The following is a 16,783-nucleotide window of genomic DNA, read 5'->3' as shown; positions in this document are numbered from 1 at the left end:
AGTTACCGAGTTTAATGATGTGATAGGAGAAAACTGAGCATGGATCAAGAACATTGTAGACACTCCACAATACTGACCTAAATTAGGTTTGTGCAATAAGGCACTAAGGTAATACTGCATCATGTGTGTTTTTTAAGATAAAAATAAACGGAATAGAGCGAAGCACTGGCAAAATCCTAGAGGAAAACCTGGTTCAGTCTGCTTTCCAACAGACACTGGCAGACAAATTCACCTTTCAGCAGGACAATAACCTAAAACACAAGGCCAAATATACACTGTAGTTGCTTACCAAGACTACATCGAATGTTCCTGAGTGGCCTAGTTACAATTTTGATTTAAATCGGCGTGAAAATCTATGGCAATGATCAACAAACAACTTGACAGAGCTTGAATAATATTTTTAAGAATAATGGGCAAGTATTGTAAAATCCAGCTATGCAAAGCTCTTAAGAGACTTACCCAAAAACACTCACAGCTGTAATCACTGCCAAAGGTGATTATAACATATTGACTTACGGGGTGATTACTTACTTAATCAAGATATATTAGTGTTTTATTTATTATTTTTATCATGAAATGTTTCTTCCACTTTGACCTTACATAATATTGTGTGTGGAACTTTGACAAAAAGGACAAGTAAATCAATGTTATTCTTACTTTGTAACATAACAAAATGTGTAACAAATCAAGTGGTCTGAATACTTTCTGAAGGCTGTGTACATGCTATAAACATAGCCAAACGGTGTCCTACTATGTTTCATATCTAATCCATGTAATAACCTGTTATCAGAGTTAGGTAGCAAACAAATGTAGGTTATGCTGCATATGGTACATATATTTTGTGCATCCACATGCTGTGAAAAATAAGTAGCTTACGTTAATCAGTCAACGACATGCTTTTGCTTCAACCCAGATGTTTCATCTGTAGCCTGTTGGTAGCAACACAACAATTAGAAGGGAGAAGAGAGTGTGTGAGAGAGAGATGGACTACATTCATTCATCCAGTACATTCTATTGAGAGTTGTATTTACCCATAAGAGTCTCGTGTACGTTTTGCTCTGGTTTCGTTTTGCATGTGGTTTCTGCAGAGTGAACGAGTCTCGAGGGCCGGGGGAAAGGTGGGTAGGGGGTAGGCAGCATCGCACGAGCTGTGCATTCGTAGGCAGAGGCAGCGACAGAGGCACAGCACCAGCTAGATGCGCGCGGAGGGCACAGCAGAACAGAGTCGAGCAGAACGAGAGCATGGTGGAACGCGCTGCGCGCACGGAGGGGACGGCGCTGATTGACAGCTTCGGAGGCACGGAGTGCCCCACGCCGCACACGAACCGAGCCCGCTAATCTGACTGAACCGCTCTTGTCAAAAGCATCTGTGCGAAATAACCATCCTCATGCATATCAGCTACTAAACTCCGCTGACCGGAGCCTTGCAGTCATCACTCAATTGTGGGAAGAAATCAACCGCACCACATAGCAAGGTATCAGGCGATAGGCTATTGCACTGTACCTTGGCTTTCTCCTTTTCACTCAAAACGGGACAGTCTGGAAGTAACTAACTATTTGTTTTTTTTACTTCTTCAATACTGAGGATAACACATTCTTGGCACTTGCTGAACGATTGGTGAGAGCAGTTCTGTAAGGAGAGCGCTAATGAGTTTTTTTTAGTAGACACATTTATTTGGAATATATTCCCGCTATCCAAGTGACATTTTCATTGGATTCTCTGTTCATTTTCTTACTTTGACTTTCTTTGATCTCTGATTGTTATAGGTTGTTGCCTGCCGAAGGTAATGGCCAAAATTAACCGAAAACAACCCAGAGAGGCAAAGAAGTTCAGTTCTGTGCATTGGGTATGAGCTCACTATGTGTGTGGCTGTAGCTTCCCCATTACTCCTTCTAGAACCGTAGCCAGACCGTGTGGTCGAGAAGTAGTTTAGCTTCTCTCTCCCTCTGTACGTGGACACTTAGAGCTAACACCTCGTTCTATGGAGTAGATCGTCCGGAAAGAGACTAATAGAGCGTTCTCCTTTCCCCCGCCTGGTACCAACAGGCGGCTTTGGTCTAAAGGTTCTCCGGAGAATGGTAAATGACCGACGGGGAATCATGAACAGCACTTCGGAACTCGAAGATGGACCACGGCATAAAAACCAGGTACGTGGCAAGCCTCCATGTATCCCTTTTCCCAGGGCAACTGTGCGTTGTAAGGCTTTATAGGTTTGGCATAGAGCGCCAGACAGGCAGTTGCACCTTTGGCGCAGTATTTCATGTTCCTCCCGCGGGAAGCGAAGCCCTGTTGTATTTTTGGGGCAGCGCTCTGTTCTGTGGGAGTAGCGCAGCGGAGCTCCCCACTCTCCCCAGCGGTCTCTCCACTCTCTCCCCAGCGGTCTCTCCCCTCGCTCTGGCACTTCTTGTTCCTGTCACAGTTTGTAACCCAGCCCTTTGATCAAGTGGGTGGCTAATAGGTTATTTTTTCCCCCTAACGCAAGCCTCGGAAGCCTCGGAAGATACGGTGATATTATCTCCAGTCGGAATTGCTTTACTGATCGAGAAAGAGGCGAGAAAAGGGGAAAAGATTTTGGACTCCTTGGACAGTGTGATATTGGCTTTTCCATCTCCAAATTATATACGGTAGATGTGGAATTCATCTGCTGGGCTGGTTGTGCATCGCCCCCCCTCGCCCCCCCCCATTATGTTTCCACCTAGTTAAAGCTAATTTGATTAATTATGTTCAAACGTGCTGTCGTGATCTTTCCTAAGTGTGCCTTGAGGGTTGAGGGAAACATTTGCTAGCTCATTTCTATGAAAGACCGGCGGAGAAAACGCCTAGTAGTCTGACCACGCAGTTCAGATGAATGGAGATGTACGCGGACGTGCGCTGCGTTGCGGGCGGTCAAGATCACTTTGGGGAATAGTTCATGTGTGATCGCAAGGTCAGTGCAAGGTAATATAGTGACGGGGGACGCTGGGGCTGTAGATGACGTGATGGAGACAGTAGCGGTGCGTGGGTAAAATCACTGAGAGAGCCAAGACAGTAAAAAAGCCGTATTACAACCTATGTTGTGATAATTGCGTTGTTTGCGCTATAACGCATTAATTCATACGCCACCCTGATATACAATAAGGCCGTGACAACAAAATGACAACAGTCACACAGTGGCGTAATACATTAAACTAAACATACGTTTGTTTCATCACAAAACAGGAGAGCAACATCTGTCTGAAGTCCACCAAGCAAATATTGCATGTAACAAACAGTTATATCACCTGCAGCATGGTCAAGTAGGTTATTGTTTTTGACAGTTTACTAATCAACTACTGATGTATAACCACGGAGTTAACACAAATCAGCACAAAGACAACAGGAGCACTGCCTCCGCTATTTGAGCACCATTTCAAATTCAAAATGTAAACATCATCAAATCAACAAGGCTATAAATGCCTAGCTTAATTCACTGAAAACAAACTTAATATTACCAAAAACAATTTAGTCCAATCAATGTTGCTAAATATCACATGGCTGTCCATGGTACTGCTTTCTCTGTGGGTGTGTGTTTGTAGTGCATGTGTGTGTGTGTGTGTATGTGTGTGTAACATTTTTTTTTTGACTCACCCTACTTGTAGACTAGTTGAACTCCAATGCCATCCTCCTCTCTTTCATGTTGGAAAACGGTATATGGCTCTGTCACACAGTACACTTTTAGTTTTTGTGTTCATAGCTAAAACGCTTGCTAGCTTAACTTCCTCCCATGGGCAACAATGGACCAGTTAAATAAGCTAGCTACTTAAGGTGGGACTACTTGGCTACATTTTGAACTCACAACGTACACATGACCAAAAGTATATGGACACCTGCTAGTCGAACATCTCATTCCAAAATCATGGGTATTAATAATGAGTTGGTCCCCCCTTTGCTGCTATAACAGCCTCCACTCTTCTGGGAAGACTTTCCACTAGATGTTGGAGCATTACTGCGGGGACTTGCTTCCATTCAGCCACAGGAGCATTAGTGAGGTTGGTGCACTGATGTTGGGCGATTAGGCTTGGCTTGCAGTCGGCGTTCCAATTCATCCCAAAGGTGTTCGATGTGGTTGAAGTCAGGGCTCTGTGCAGGCCAGTCAAGTTCCTCCACACCGATTTCTACAAACCATTTCTGTATGGGTTTTGCTTTTTTGTCACGCTGAAACAGGAAAGGGCCTTCCCCAAACTGTTGCCACAAAGCTGGAAGCACAGAATCGTCTAGAATGTCATTGTATGCTGTAGCGTTAAGATTTCCCTTCACTGGAACTAAGGGGCCCGAACCATGAAAAACAGCCCCGGACTATTATTCCTCCTGCACCAAACTTTACAGTTGGCGCTATGCATTGGAGCATTCTCTTGTGTCATGACGTTGCCCTCTTTGGACACCGCGAGCACCATCCCCCTACCTCGGCACCATCTCTCTCTGTCTCCTATAACCAGGCTGCTGTGGTCAGAGAGGTCGTAAGTTCCTAGGGAAAATCCTGCCTCATGGCCAGACCGTATAGAGAGAGAGTGTCATAGAGAGAACAAAGGAATTTCTTCCACCTCACAGAACTGGAGAACCGAACGACATTTATGTTCTGGAGAAGGTATAAAAGATCGGTGAAGAATCCAGCTACGAACTGGTCCGTTTGGTACAATTTTGTGAAACTCATGGGAGACAATATGGCCACATTACCATAACGTTGTTTATACAATAGCCTCAGATATGAGGCTTACATCTAATTATTGTATAAGATGAATGAGTGAGGATGATACTGTTTGTGAAATTGTGTAATGTGATTTGGACTGTTTAACTTGACGCTAGGGGTCAGATATTATTTTTTATATAACGTTCCCAAGGTAAACGGACTATTTCTCAGATCCAGATCGTAGAATATGCATATAATTTACAGATTAGGATAGAAAACACTCCAAAGTTTCCAAAACTGTCAAAATATTGTCTGTGAGTATAACAAAACTGATTCTGCAGGCGAAAACCTGAGAAAATCTAACCCAGAAGTGATTTCTTAAAAAAAACATCTGTGTTTCCTGGCCCGTCTTTCTTCCATTTAAAGGGGTATCAACCAGATTCCTTTTCCAATGGCTTCCTCAGGCTGTGACCAGGCTTTAGACATAGTTTCAGGCTTTTATTTTGAAAAATGAGCAAGATTTTTCAAAACTAGTCAGGTGTCCTCTGATTAGTTCCTGCGCACGAGAGGGGTAGCTCTCCATTTTCTTTTTCTCTCTTATTGAATTGGTTACGGTCCGGTTGAAATATTATCGATTATGTTTGTTAAAAACAACCTGAGGATTGATTATAAAAAACATTTGACATGTTTCTACGACCATTACGGATACTTTTTTGAATTGTCGTCGAACGGAACTGTAACGGTTCTCCTCCTCCTATTCATCCGAAGAGGAGGAGCAAGGATTCGACCAAAATGCAGCGAGGTGTGATGACATATTGAAATTTATTTAAAGACGAAGACGAACACGAAAAACACTTGGAAAATTACAAAATAACAAAACGACGTAGACAGACCTGAACATGGAACTTACATAACTACACGAAGAACTCACGAACAGGAACAGACTACATCAAACGAACGAACAACCGAAACAGTCCCGTGTGGTGCGCAGACACAGACACGGAAGACAACCACCCACAACAAACCATGTGAAAACACCTACCTTAATATGATTCTCAATCAGAGGAGATGAAAACCACCTGCCTCTAATTGAGAACCATATCAGGTACCCAAAACCAACATAGAAACAGAAAACATAGACTGCCCACCCACACTCACGTCCTGACCAACTAACACATACAAAAACTAACAGAAAACAGGTCAGGAACGTGACAGGAACGAGGCTTTGGTTTTCTGAACATAACGCGCAACCCAAATGGCGTTTTTTTGTGATAAAAGTAATATTTATCAAACAAAAAGAACATTTGTTGTGTAACTGGGAGTCTCGTGAGTGCAAACATCCGAAGATTATCAAAGGTAAGCGATTAATTTGATTGCTTTTCTGACTTTCGTGACCATGCTAATTTGGGGCTAGCTGTTGTAGCATTGATTGATACACTCACAAAAGCTTGGATTGCTTTCGCTGCAAAGCATATTTTCAAAATCTGACACGATAGGTGGATTAACAACAGGCTAAGCTGTGTTTTGGTATATTTCAATTGTGATTGCATGATTATAAATATTTTTTGTAATATTTTTGAATCTGATACGTTTGGGAATTTTCTTCTGCCTTTCAGGACTGGAACTAGGCTGTAGTTTTCTGAACATAACGCGCAATCCAAAGGGCGTTTTTTTGTTATAAAAGTCATATTTATCGAACAAAAATAACATTTATTGTGTAACTGGGAGTCTCGTGAGTGCAAACATCCGAAGATTATCAAAGGTAAGCGATTAATTTTATTGCTTTTCTGACTTTCGTGACCATGCTAATTTGGGGCTAGCTGTTGTAGCATTGATTGATACACTCACAAAAGCTTGGATTGCTTTCGCTGCAAAGCATATTTTCAAAATCTGACACGATAGTTGGATTAACAACAAGCTAAGCTGTGTTTTGGTATATTTCACTTGGGATTGCATGATTATAAATATTTTTTGTAATATTTTGCGCCCTGCAATTCAGCGGTTGTTTAGGAAAATGATCCCGTAAAAGGGATCCGTAGCGCAGAGAAGTTAATGAAGGAAACTCCAATTCCCTTTGGAGTTTAACTAAATCAGAGGACCGCCCATGAGCACAGTTATGGTCTGGCGTCCTGGGACAGGCCCTTTTCTGCTCTTCCGAATAAAACCCCCACCAGACCGAGCTTACCTCAATTACGAGATGGCTAAAAGTTGCAGACCAGCTTACCTTGATAACGAGAGGGTCAAGGTTTGAGACCAGACTGCTGGACTTTTAACCATCCCACGTGGTTAATCTCTTAGACTATCGATACCGACAGAATAAGAACAAGTCTTTGATATTAATTACTAGTCTACAGCTAGGAATTCGGTATCATTGAATGCGAAGACCGACAACCGCCGACAAAATCTATTCTATAACGACATGAATGAATGTCACTCTGAACTATCCATTCTAACCACGACAGAGAGAGAGAGAGGGTGGACAGACTCTCCAATAGAAACAAACTTTTCAGCAGAGATCCCGACGACACACTGAGCGTAAATATATATATTGATTGCAATTGTTCCCGAATGAGTGAGCGTTCATCAGCTTTTTTTTAAAATTAGCATTTCAATTGTTATAATTATCACTCTGCCTAACAAGCCGCCATATTGGTTTTGCCCACAAGGGCACATCCCCCTATCATTTCTTTGTAAACATCTATTTTGTTTGTTTGTGTGATGCATTTCTGTGAATTACTTAGTTAGTAAATAAATAATTTTAAGACAATTGATGTATGGATGACTTATAGTGAAGACTGCGTTCGTTCAGATAACCAACAATTTACGACGTTTGGAATGAGACTAACGTGAGGTAAATAATAATTAATTAATCAGAAGACTAAGTGATCAGATATCAAAATATCTGAATGTTATATTAGGAAAATTGTAACTTTAAAATCTGAATATTTTCCTTGGTGCCCCGACTTCCTAGTTAATTACAGTTACATGATTAATCAGTTTAGTCGCGTAATAATATTTACAGAGAGTTATTTGATAAATAAGTCTTCAGTTTTAATGATGCCAAAGACACGACACCTGGCATCCGCCAAACCCAGAATCGTCCGTCGGCTGCCAGGTGAAGAGTGATTCAGTTCTCCGGAAAACGCATTTCCATTGCTCCAGAGTCCAATGGAGGCAAGCTTTACACCACTCCAGCTAATGCTTGGCATTGCAAATGCTGATCTTAGGCTTGTGTGCGGCTGCTCGGCCATGGAAACCCATTTCATGAAGCTCCCGACGAACAGTTCTTGACTTTGCTACCAGAGGCAGTTTGGAACACGGTAGTGAGTGTTGCAACATAGGACAGATGATATTTACGTGCTGCGCTGCCCACTTCAGCACGGTCCCGTTCTGTGAGCTTATGTGGCTACCACTTCGCGGCTAAGCCGTTGTTGCTCCTAGACATTTCCCCTTCACAATAACAGCACTTACAGTTGACCCGGGCAGCTCTAGCAGGGCAGAAATTTGACGAACTGACTTGTTGGAAAGGTGTTATCCAGGTTGAATGTCACTGAGATCTTCAGTAAGGCCATTCTACTGCCAATGTTTGTCTATGAAGATTGCAAGGCTGTGTGTTCAATTTTATTCACCTGTCAGCATCGGGTGAGGCTGAAGTAGCCGATTCCACTAATTTGAAGGGCTGTTCACATACTTTTGTATATATAATGTATTAATTTATGGTTAGATCAGAGATTAACGTCATAACTACATGTCCAAATCCCCATCTCCATCCATGGCTTAGGAAAGGGACGAATTAGGAAGCTGCTGCAGGACATCAACACAAGCAGACCAGAAACAGACACATTTTTCAGAAAATTACATTTTGTTAAGACAGTGATTTGATTGGTCTGAAGCCAAATCTAAAATGAAACTGAGCTAGCTGTCCATTGGTCCCAGTCTCACTCCCGTCCGAGCCCATTTCGCACGCACACGTGAATTAGGTGCAATTGGCCATTGATTCCAAATGAGCAGGTCCACGTGTACGGACGCAGTCATGAACGCAGTCTTCCTCATAGATTCTCTCTCTCTCGCTCTCTCAAACAAACAAACATACTCTTGTGTATGCACCTAAAAACCCACACATGAGTCTTGAAACCCACACACTCATGCCTGTTCTATGTGAAGCGCATCGTGTGGTTGTGTAATGGGTTGGTCACAGAGCAGACCCACAGGGCTGGACACACATTATAGTATCACCACTGGGTGTTAGAATGGGGATCTTCTGGCCATGCGGCTGTTGGTTTCAGCAACAGTTACAGTGTCTATTAAAAGAGAACATCATGGTGATAAAGAACACCTTTTCTGTCAGTATAGTCACACTCTATTTAAAGATGCAGCAATCCTATCCTCAGGTCAAAGATCAGGCCAAATCTATACCTTTCATCAGACATGGACCCATTACGGAGTACTTTGGTATATTAAAGACATAGGAAAGAATATTTGAATTATTTAAGGATAAAACATTTAGGCTACTACACTAGAAAATGAATTTAACACATACTGGACATACACCTACATAGCCTAATATAACAAGTATAATATAACTAGTATAGTATAACTAGCACAATATAACGAGTATAATATAACTAGTATCGTATAACTAGTATACTATAACTAGAATATAATAAATATTATAATAGTATAGCTAATATAATATAACAAGTAGAATATAACTAGAATAGTATAACTAGTATAATATAACTAGTATAGTATAACTAGTATAATATAACTAGTATAGTATAACTAGTATAGTATAACTAGCATAATATACCTAGTATAGTATAGCTAGCATAATATAACTAGCATATGCTAACCAGTATAGTATTACTAGCATACTATAACTAGTATAATACAACCAGTATAGTATAACTAGTAAAGTATCACTAGTATAGTATAACTAGTATAGTATAACTAATATAATATAACTAGTGTAGTATAGCTCGTATAATATAACTAGTATAGTATAACTAGCATAATATAACTGGTGTAATACAACTAGTATAGTATAACTAGTATAGTATCACCAGTATAGTATAACTAGTATAATATAACTAGTATAGTATAACTTGTATAATATAACTAGTATTGTATAACTAGTATAATATAACTAATATAGTATAACAAGCATAATATAACTAGTATAGTGCAACTAGTATAGTGCAACTAGTATAGTATCACTAGTATAGTATACCTACTATAATACAACTAGTATAGAACAACTAGTAATAGTATAGATAATATAATATAACTAGAATTATAATAACTAGTATAATAGTATAGCTAGTATAATATAACAAGTATAATATAACTAGAATAGTATAACTAGTATAATATAACCAGTATAGTATAATAAAACTAGAATAGTATAACTAGTATAATATAACTAGTATAGTATAGCTCGTATAATATAGCTCGTATAATATAAATAGTATAGTATAACTAGCATAATATAACTGGTGTAATACAACTAGTATTGTATAACTAGTATATTATCACGATCGTCTATAGGTGAAAGAGAGGTCCAAGGCGCAGCGTGATTAGAATACATTCTTCCCTTTAATAATGAAGAACACTTAACAAACAATACAAAATAACAAAACGAACGTGACTGCTATAACACTGAGTGCAAACATGCAACATCACATAGACAATTACCCACAACCCGTCTAATGCCTATGGCTGCCTTAAATATGGCTCCCAATCAGAGACAATGATAGACAGCTGTCTCTGATTGAGAACCACTCAGGCAACCATAGACATACCTAGACACCTACACTGAACACAACCCCATAAACTCTACCAAAACCCCCTAGACACTACAAACACCCTCGACTAGACAAAAACACACAAACATCCCCCATGTCACACCCTGACCTAACTAAAATAATAAAGAAAACAAAGATAAGGCCAGGGCGTGACATATATTATCACCAGTATAGTATAACTAGTATAATATAACTAGTATAGTATAACGTGTATAATATAACTAGTATTGTATAACTAGTATAATATAACTAATATAGTATAACAAGCATAATATAACTAGTATAATATAACTAGTATAATACAACTAGTATATTATAACTAGTATAGTATCACTAGTATAGTATAGCTAGTATAATATGATTAGAATAGTATAACTAGTATAATATAACTTGTATAGTATAACTAGTATAGTATAACTTGTGTAATAAAACTAGCATAATATAACTAGTATAATAAAACTAGTACAGTATAACTAGTATGATATAACTAGTATAGTATAACTAGCATATGATAACCAGTATATAATTACTAGCATAATATAACTAGTATAATACAGCTAGTATAGTATAACTAGTATAGTATAACTAGTATAATATAACTAGAATAGTATAACTAGTATAATACAAGTAGTATAGTATAGCTCGTATAGTATAGTATAACTAGCATAATATAACTAGTGTAATACAACTAGTATAGTATAACTAGTATAGTATCACTAGTATAGTATACCTAGTATAATACAACTAGTATAGTGCAACTAGTATAGTATCACCAGTATAGTATAACTAGTATAATACAACTAGAATAGCATAACTAGTATAATATAACTAGTATAGAATAACTCGTATAATATAACTAGTATAGTATAACTAGTATAATACAACTAGTATAGTATAACTAGCATAATATAGCTAGCATATTATAACTAGTATAACTAGCATAATACAACTAGTATAATGCAACTAGTATATTATAACTAGTATAGTATCACTAGTATATTATAACTAGTATAATATGATTAGAATAGTATAACTAGTATAGTATAACTTGTGTAATAAAACGAGCATAATATAACTAGTATAATAAAACTAGTACAGTATAACTAGTATAATGAAACTAGTATAACATAACTAGAATAGTATAACTAGTGTATATATACTAGTATAGTATAACTAATATAATATAACTAGTATAGTATAACTAGTATAATATGCGTAGTATAATATAACTAGTATAATATAACTAGTATAATATAACTACAATAGTATAACTAGTATAATATAACTAGTACAGTGTAATGGTATAGTATAATAGTATAATCTGTAATAGTATAGTATAATAGTATAATCCCCTTAACACTAATACACACTCTATAAGCACACAACACATACTGTACACCCACATTTAGTCACGCATACACCACACCCCAAACTAGAAGCAGTGGTGGACCAATGTCTCTCTCTCTCTCTCTCTCTCTCTCTCTCTCTCTCTCTCTCTCTCTCTCTCTCTCTCTCTCTCTCTCTCTCTCTCTCTCTCTCTCTCTCTCTCTCTCTCTCTCTCTCTCTCTCTCTCTCTCTCTCTCTCTCTCTCTCTCTCTCTCTCTCTCTCTCTCTCTCTCTCTCTCTCTCTCTCTCTCTCTCTGACACGCACACGCACACGCACACGCACACGCACACGCACACGCACACACACATACACATACACACAGGGGATGAGATCTCATTGAGGCCCGGTAAGGATTTGCCATCTCTCTATGGGAACCATGGTAATCAATAATGTTTTCTGAAAGCACAGAACATTCTGTAGAGAAGAGAGGAGTGTGTACATGAGGAGAATACCACTGTGGTTAACCTTTACCCCCCCCCCCCCCCCCCCCGGAACACACACAAACACACAAACACATACTCCCACACAGACTAGCTGTGCCACAACAAACTAACACTAGAGGTCTCAAACTTCTATGATTCAGTCACCCTTCCTCTCCTTCCTCTTTCCACCTGTTCTCCCTCCTCTCTCTCTCTCCCTCCTCCTCTCTCATCTCTTTCTCTCTTTCTCTCTCTATTTCTCTCTCTCGGTGTCTCTCTATCTATACAGTATATATATATATATATATATATATATATATATATATATATATATACTGTACTCTGTGAAGAATTTATTTGGGCTGCAATTTCTGAGGCTGGTAACTCTAATGAACTTATTCTCTGCAGCAGAGGTAACTCTGGGTCTTCCTTTCCTGTGGTGGTCCTCATGAGAGACAGTTTCATCATAGCACTTCATAGTTTTTGCGACTGCACTTGATGAAACTTTCAAAGTTCTTGAAATTTTCTGGATTGACTGACCTTCATGTCTTAAAGTAATGATGGACTGTCGTTTCTCTTTGCTTATTTGAGCTGTTCTTGCCATAACACGGACTTGGTATTTTACCAAATAGAGCTTTCTTCTGTATACCAACCCTTGAAATGATTGGTTCAAACGCATTTAGAAGGAAAGAAATTCCACAAATTACATTTTAACAAGGCACACCTGTTAATTGAAATTCATTCCAGGTGACTACATCATGAAGCTGGATGTGAGAATGCCAAGACCATGCAAAGCTGTCATCAAGGCAAAGGGTGGCTACTTTGAATAATCTCAAATATAAACTATATTTTGATTTAACACTTTTTGGTTACTACATGATTCCATATGTGTTATTTCATAGTTTGATGTCATCATTATTATTCTACAATATAGAAAATAGTAAAAATAAAGAAAATCCCTGGAATGAGTAGGTGTGTCCAAACGTTTGACTGGTACTGGAACAAACATTAAGAACACTTGCTCTTTCCATGACATAGACTGACCAGGTGTCAGGACCCGGTGCGAGAAACAGTCACTAAATCGGCAGAACCCAGAAGATGAGGCAGACACAGCAGTACTAGAGATGGTGGTTTAATAAAAAATAGATATCTTCCAAAAAACAAAGAAAATCCACAAAGTGGTAAAAACAGCAAGGGAAAAACAAACCTCAAAAGACTAATCCAAAATACAAAAGAACAAAACCAGAGAACCTCTGGAAAATCCAACAAGAGAAAAATAAATGTTCACAACAAGGCTTGGGCTGGGGCTGGGTGCTAACATACAAACACTGAGCAAGGAACTGAGAAACACACAGGGATTAAATACTAACAAGGGAACGACATACAGGTGCAAACAATAATTAGAGCAAGGGAAAAACAAAAGGTACAAAAAAAGGTGCAATGGGGACATCTAGTGACAAAAAACCAGAACAGTCCTGGCCAAAACCTGACAGAATCCCCCTCCTAGGAACGGCTCCTGACGTTCATACCAGCCTTCTCAGGGTGGAGGGCCCTGAACTGACGAATGAGGTCAGGGTCCAGTATGTCCTTGGCAGGAACCCAGGAGCGCTCCTCGGGACCGTAGCCTTCCCAGTCCACCAGATACTGCCAGGACCGCTGCACCCGGCGGGAGTCCAGTATCCGGTGGACGGTATAAGCCGACTGGCCTCCGATGACACGGGGCGGAGGGGGAGGTCTGCCTGCCGGAATAAGGGGAGAAAAAACAACAGGTTTTAATAAAGAAATGTGAAATGTGGGATTGATTTTAAGGGATCTGGGTAAGTGCAGGCGAAAAGTAACGGGATTGACTCTCCTGGCAATCTTAAAGGGTCCGATGAATCTCTGGGACAGCTTGCGAGACTCCACCCGTAGCGGTAAGTTTTTTGTTGAGAGCCATACTCTCTGGCCGGGGTACAGGGTAGGACCGGGACGGCGACGTCTGTTGGCTTGTCGTTGGTACTGCTGTGAGGAACGCAGAAGATTAAGACGGGCCTTCTTCCACGTAAGCCGACAGCGTCTGATGAACCTCGAGGCTGAAGGCACTCTGACTTCTGCCTCTTGGTCCGGGAACAATAGAGGAGCATAGCCAAACTGACACTCGTGCGGGGATATACCAGTGGAGGAGGAGCACAAGGTGTTGTGCGCGTACTCGGCCCAAACAATGAAGGATGACCATGTGGATGGGTTGTTGGAAACCATACATCTGAGGGTGGTTTCCAGCTCCTGATTCATCCTCTCAGTTTGGCCGTTGGACTCCGGATGGTACCCTGAAGATAAACTGGCCGTGGCCCCTATGAGTTGGCAGAAGGCCTTCCAAAACCTTGAGGCGAACTGGGGACCTCTGTCGGAAACCATATCTTGCGGGATGCCAAAGACTCGGAACACATGGTTAATCACCAACTCAGCTGTTTCCTTGGCAGAAGGTAATTTGGTCAAGGGAACAAACCTGGCCGCCTTAGAAAACCTGTCGATGATGACTAGGATCGTAGTATTACCATGGGACGGAGGAAGGCCAGTAATAAAGTCCAGCGAGATATGGGACCAGGGTCGGTGGGGAATAGATAAAGGGTGAAGGAGTCCTTGATGGCGGAGGTGAGAAGATTTGCCCTGGCAGCACACGGAACAGGCCTTGACGAAAGTGGCAACGTCTTCTTTTATGGTGGGCCACCAGAACTTACGCTGGATGAACTCCAAGGTGCGACCTACGCCCGGGTGACAGGTGAGGCGAGAGGAGTGCCCCCACAGAAGGACTTGGGACCTTGCTGCCTTGGGAACAAACAACCGATTAGCAGGACCTCCTCCAGGGCTCGGTTCGATGGCTTGAGCTTGTTTCACGGTATCCTCCACTTGCCACGAGATCGGAGCCACGATCTTAGCGGCAGGAAGAACAGTCATGTCAGTATCTTCTCGAATGGCAGGAGAGTAGACTCGTGACAAGGCATCCGGTTTGAGATTCTTCGACCCGGGTCTATAGGTGAGAATAAACTGGAATCGGCTGAAGAAAAGAGACCATCGAGCTTGTCTGGAGTTCAACCGCTTCGCCTGCTGGATATACTCCAGATTTTTGTGGTCCGTAAGCACTTGAAACGGTTGAGAAGCCCCCTCGAGCCAGTGTCTCCATTCCTTCAATGCCATCTTAACCGCTAGGAGTTCACGATCCCCCACATCGTAATTCCTCTCGGCCGGGGTAAGCCGGTGAGAGAAGAAGGCGCAAGGATGAAGCCTCTTGTCTTCACCCCTCTGAGACAGGACAGCTCCAACACCAACCTCTGATGCGTCTACCTCCACCACAAAAGGTTCATCCGCCGTCGGTAGTGTCAGGATGGGAGCAGAGAGGATGCGCTGCTTGAGTCCTTGGAAGGCCGTCTCAGCTTCTCTTCCCCACAGAAACCTTGTGTTGCCACCCTTGGTTAAAGCTGAGAGAGGGGCTGCCACCGAGCTGAAGTTCTTGATGAACTTGCGGTAGAAGTTAGTGAAGCCCAGGAAACGCTGAACTTCCTTAACGGACTTGGGGTTGGGCCAATCTGCTACCGCCCCTACCTTCTTGGGGTCCATCTGGACTCGACCGGGTTCCACTACAAATCCCAGGAACTGTACTCGAGAGGAATGGAATTCACACTTTTCCGGCTTAACGTACAAATGGCTGTCTAGGAGTCGTTTGAGCACTTGTCTGACATGCTTAGTGTGTTCTTGAAGGGAGCTCGAAAAGATGAGGATGTCATCCAAGTAAACAAACACGAAAATGTTAAGCATATCCCTAAGCACATCGTTTATGAGCGCTTGGAACACAGCCGGGGCGTTGGTCAGGCCGAAGGGCATCACCAAGTATTCGTAGTGACCAGTAGGCGTGTTGAAAGCGGTCTTCCACTCGTCACCGGGTTTGATCCGCACAAGATGGTATGCGTTCCGCAGGTCAAGCTTAGTGAAGACCACTGCTTCCTGGAGCAGCTCAAAGGCTGTGGCCATAAGGGGTAGCGGGTAGCGGTTACGGACGGTTATGGCATTAAGTCCCCGGTAGTCGATGCAAGGACGTAATCCCCCGTCTTTTTTGGCCACAAAGAAAAACCCTGCTCCCGCCGGCGAGGTGGATGGACGCATGAGGCCTGCTGCCAGAGCGTCCTTGATGTAGGTATCCATAGCAGCTCGTTCGGGAGGAGATAGGGAAAAGATCCGACCCCTGGGGGGGCAGGTGCCCGGAAACAGGTCGATGGGGCAATCGTAAGGTCTATGGGGTGGTAGTTTGGTGGCCCTCTGTTTGCTAAATACCGGTTTGAGGTCATGGTAACACTCGGGAACTCGGGACAGGTCGATGGATTCTAGAGACTCGGGAGGGGAACTCGGGGAACTTGGGAAGATACAAGTGGCTTGGCACGTAGGACCCCACTGCTTGATAGTGCCCACAGACCAGTCGATGTGAGGGTTATGGCTGTGAAGCCAGGGGTATCCAAGGACGAGAGGGAACTCGGAACACGAGGTCAGATGAAAGTT

General features: G+C 41.6%; 1 protein-coding gene across 3 annotated transcripts in view; it reads left to right on the top strand.

Moving 5' to 3' along the window:
• The first annotated feature begins 1,202 nt into the window (after nt 1–1,202).
• The window catches only part of LOC139544184 (fibrinogen C domain-containing protein 1-like), a 340,468-nt gene continuing 324,887 nt past the window's right edge, over nt 1,203–16,783 (top strand). For 2 of the 3 annotated variants that reach the window (XM_071351004.1, XM_071351003.1), the window contains exon 1: nt 1,211–2,148. In XM_071351004.1, the coding sequence (XP_071207105.1) occupies nt 2,077–2,148 (72 nt within the window). In that variant the 5' untranslated portion in view covers nt 1,211–2,076. Of the gene's footprint in view, nt 2,149–16,783 lie in introns of all 3 variants that reach the window. The other variant, XM_071351005.1, reaches the window with a different exon arrangement.

Source organism: Salvelinus alpinus, chromosome 18 (assembly GCF_045679555.1).
Source record: "Salvelinus alpinus chromosome 18, SLU_Salpinus.1, whole genome shotgun sequence".
NCBI classification, from domain to species: Eukaryota; Metazoa; Chordata; class Actinopteri; order Salmoniformes; family Salmonidae; genus Salvelinus; species Salvelinus alpinus.
Note: the sequence above shows the minus strand (reverse complement) of the source record. Positions and strands in the feature narration are given on the sequence as shown.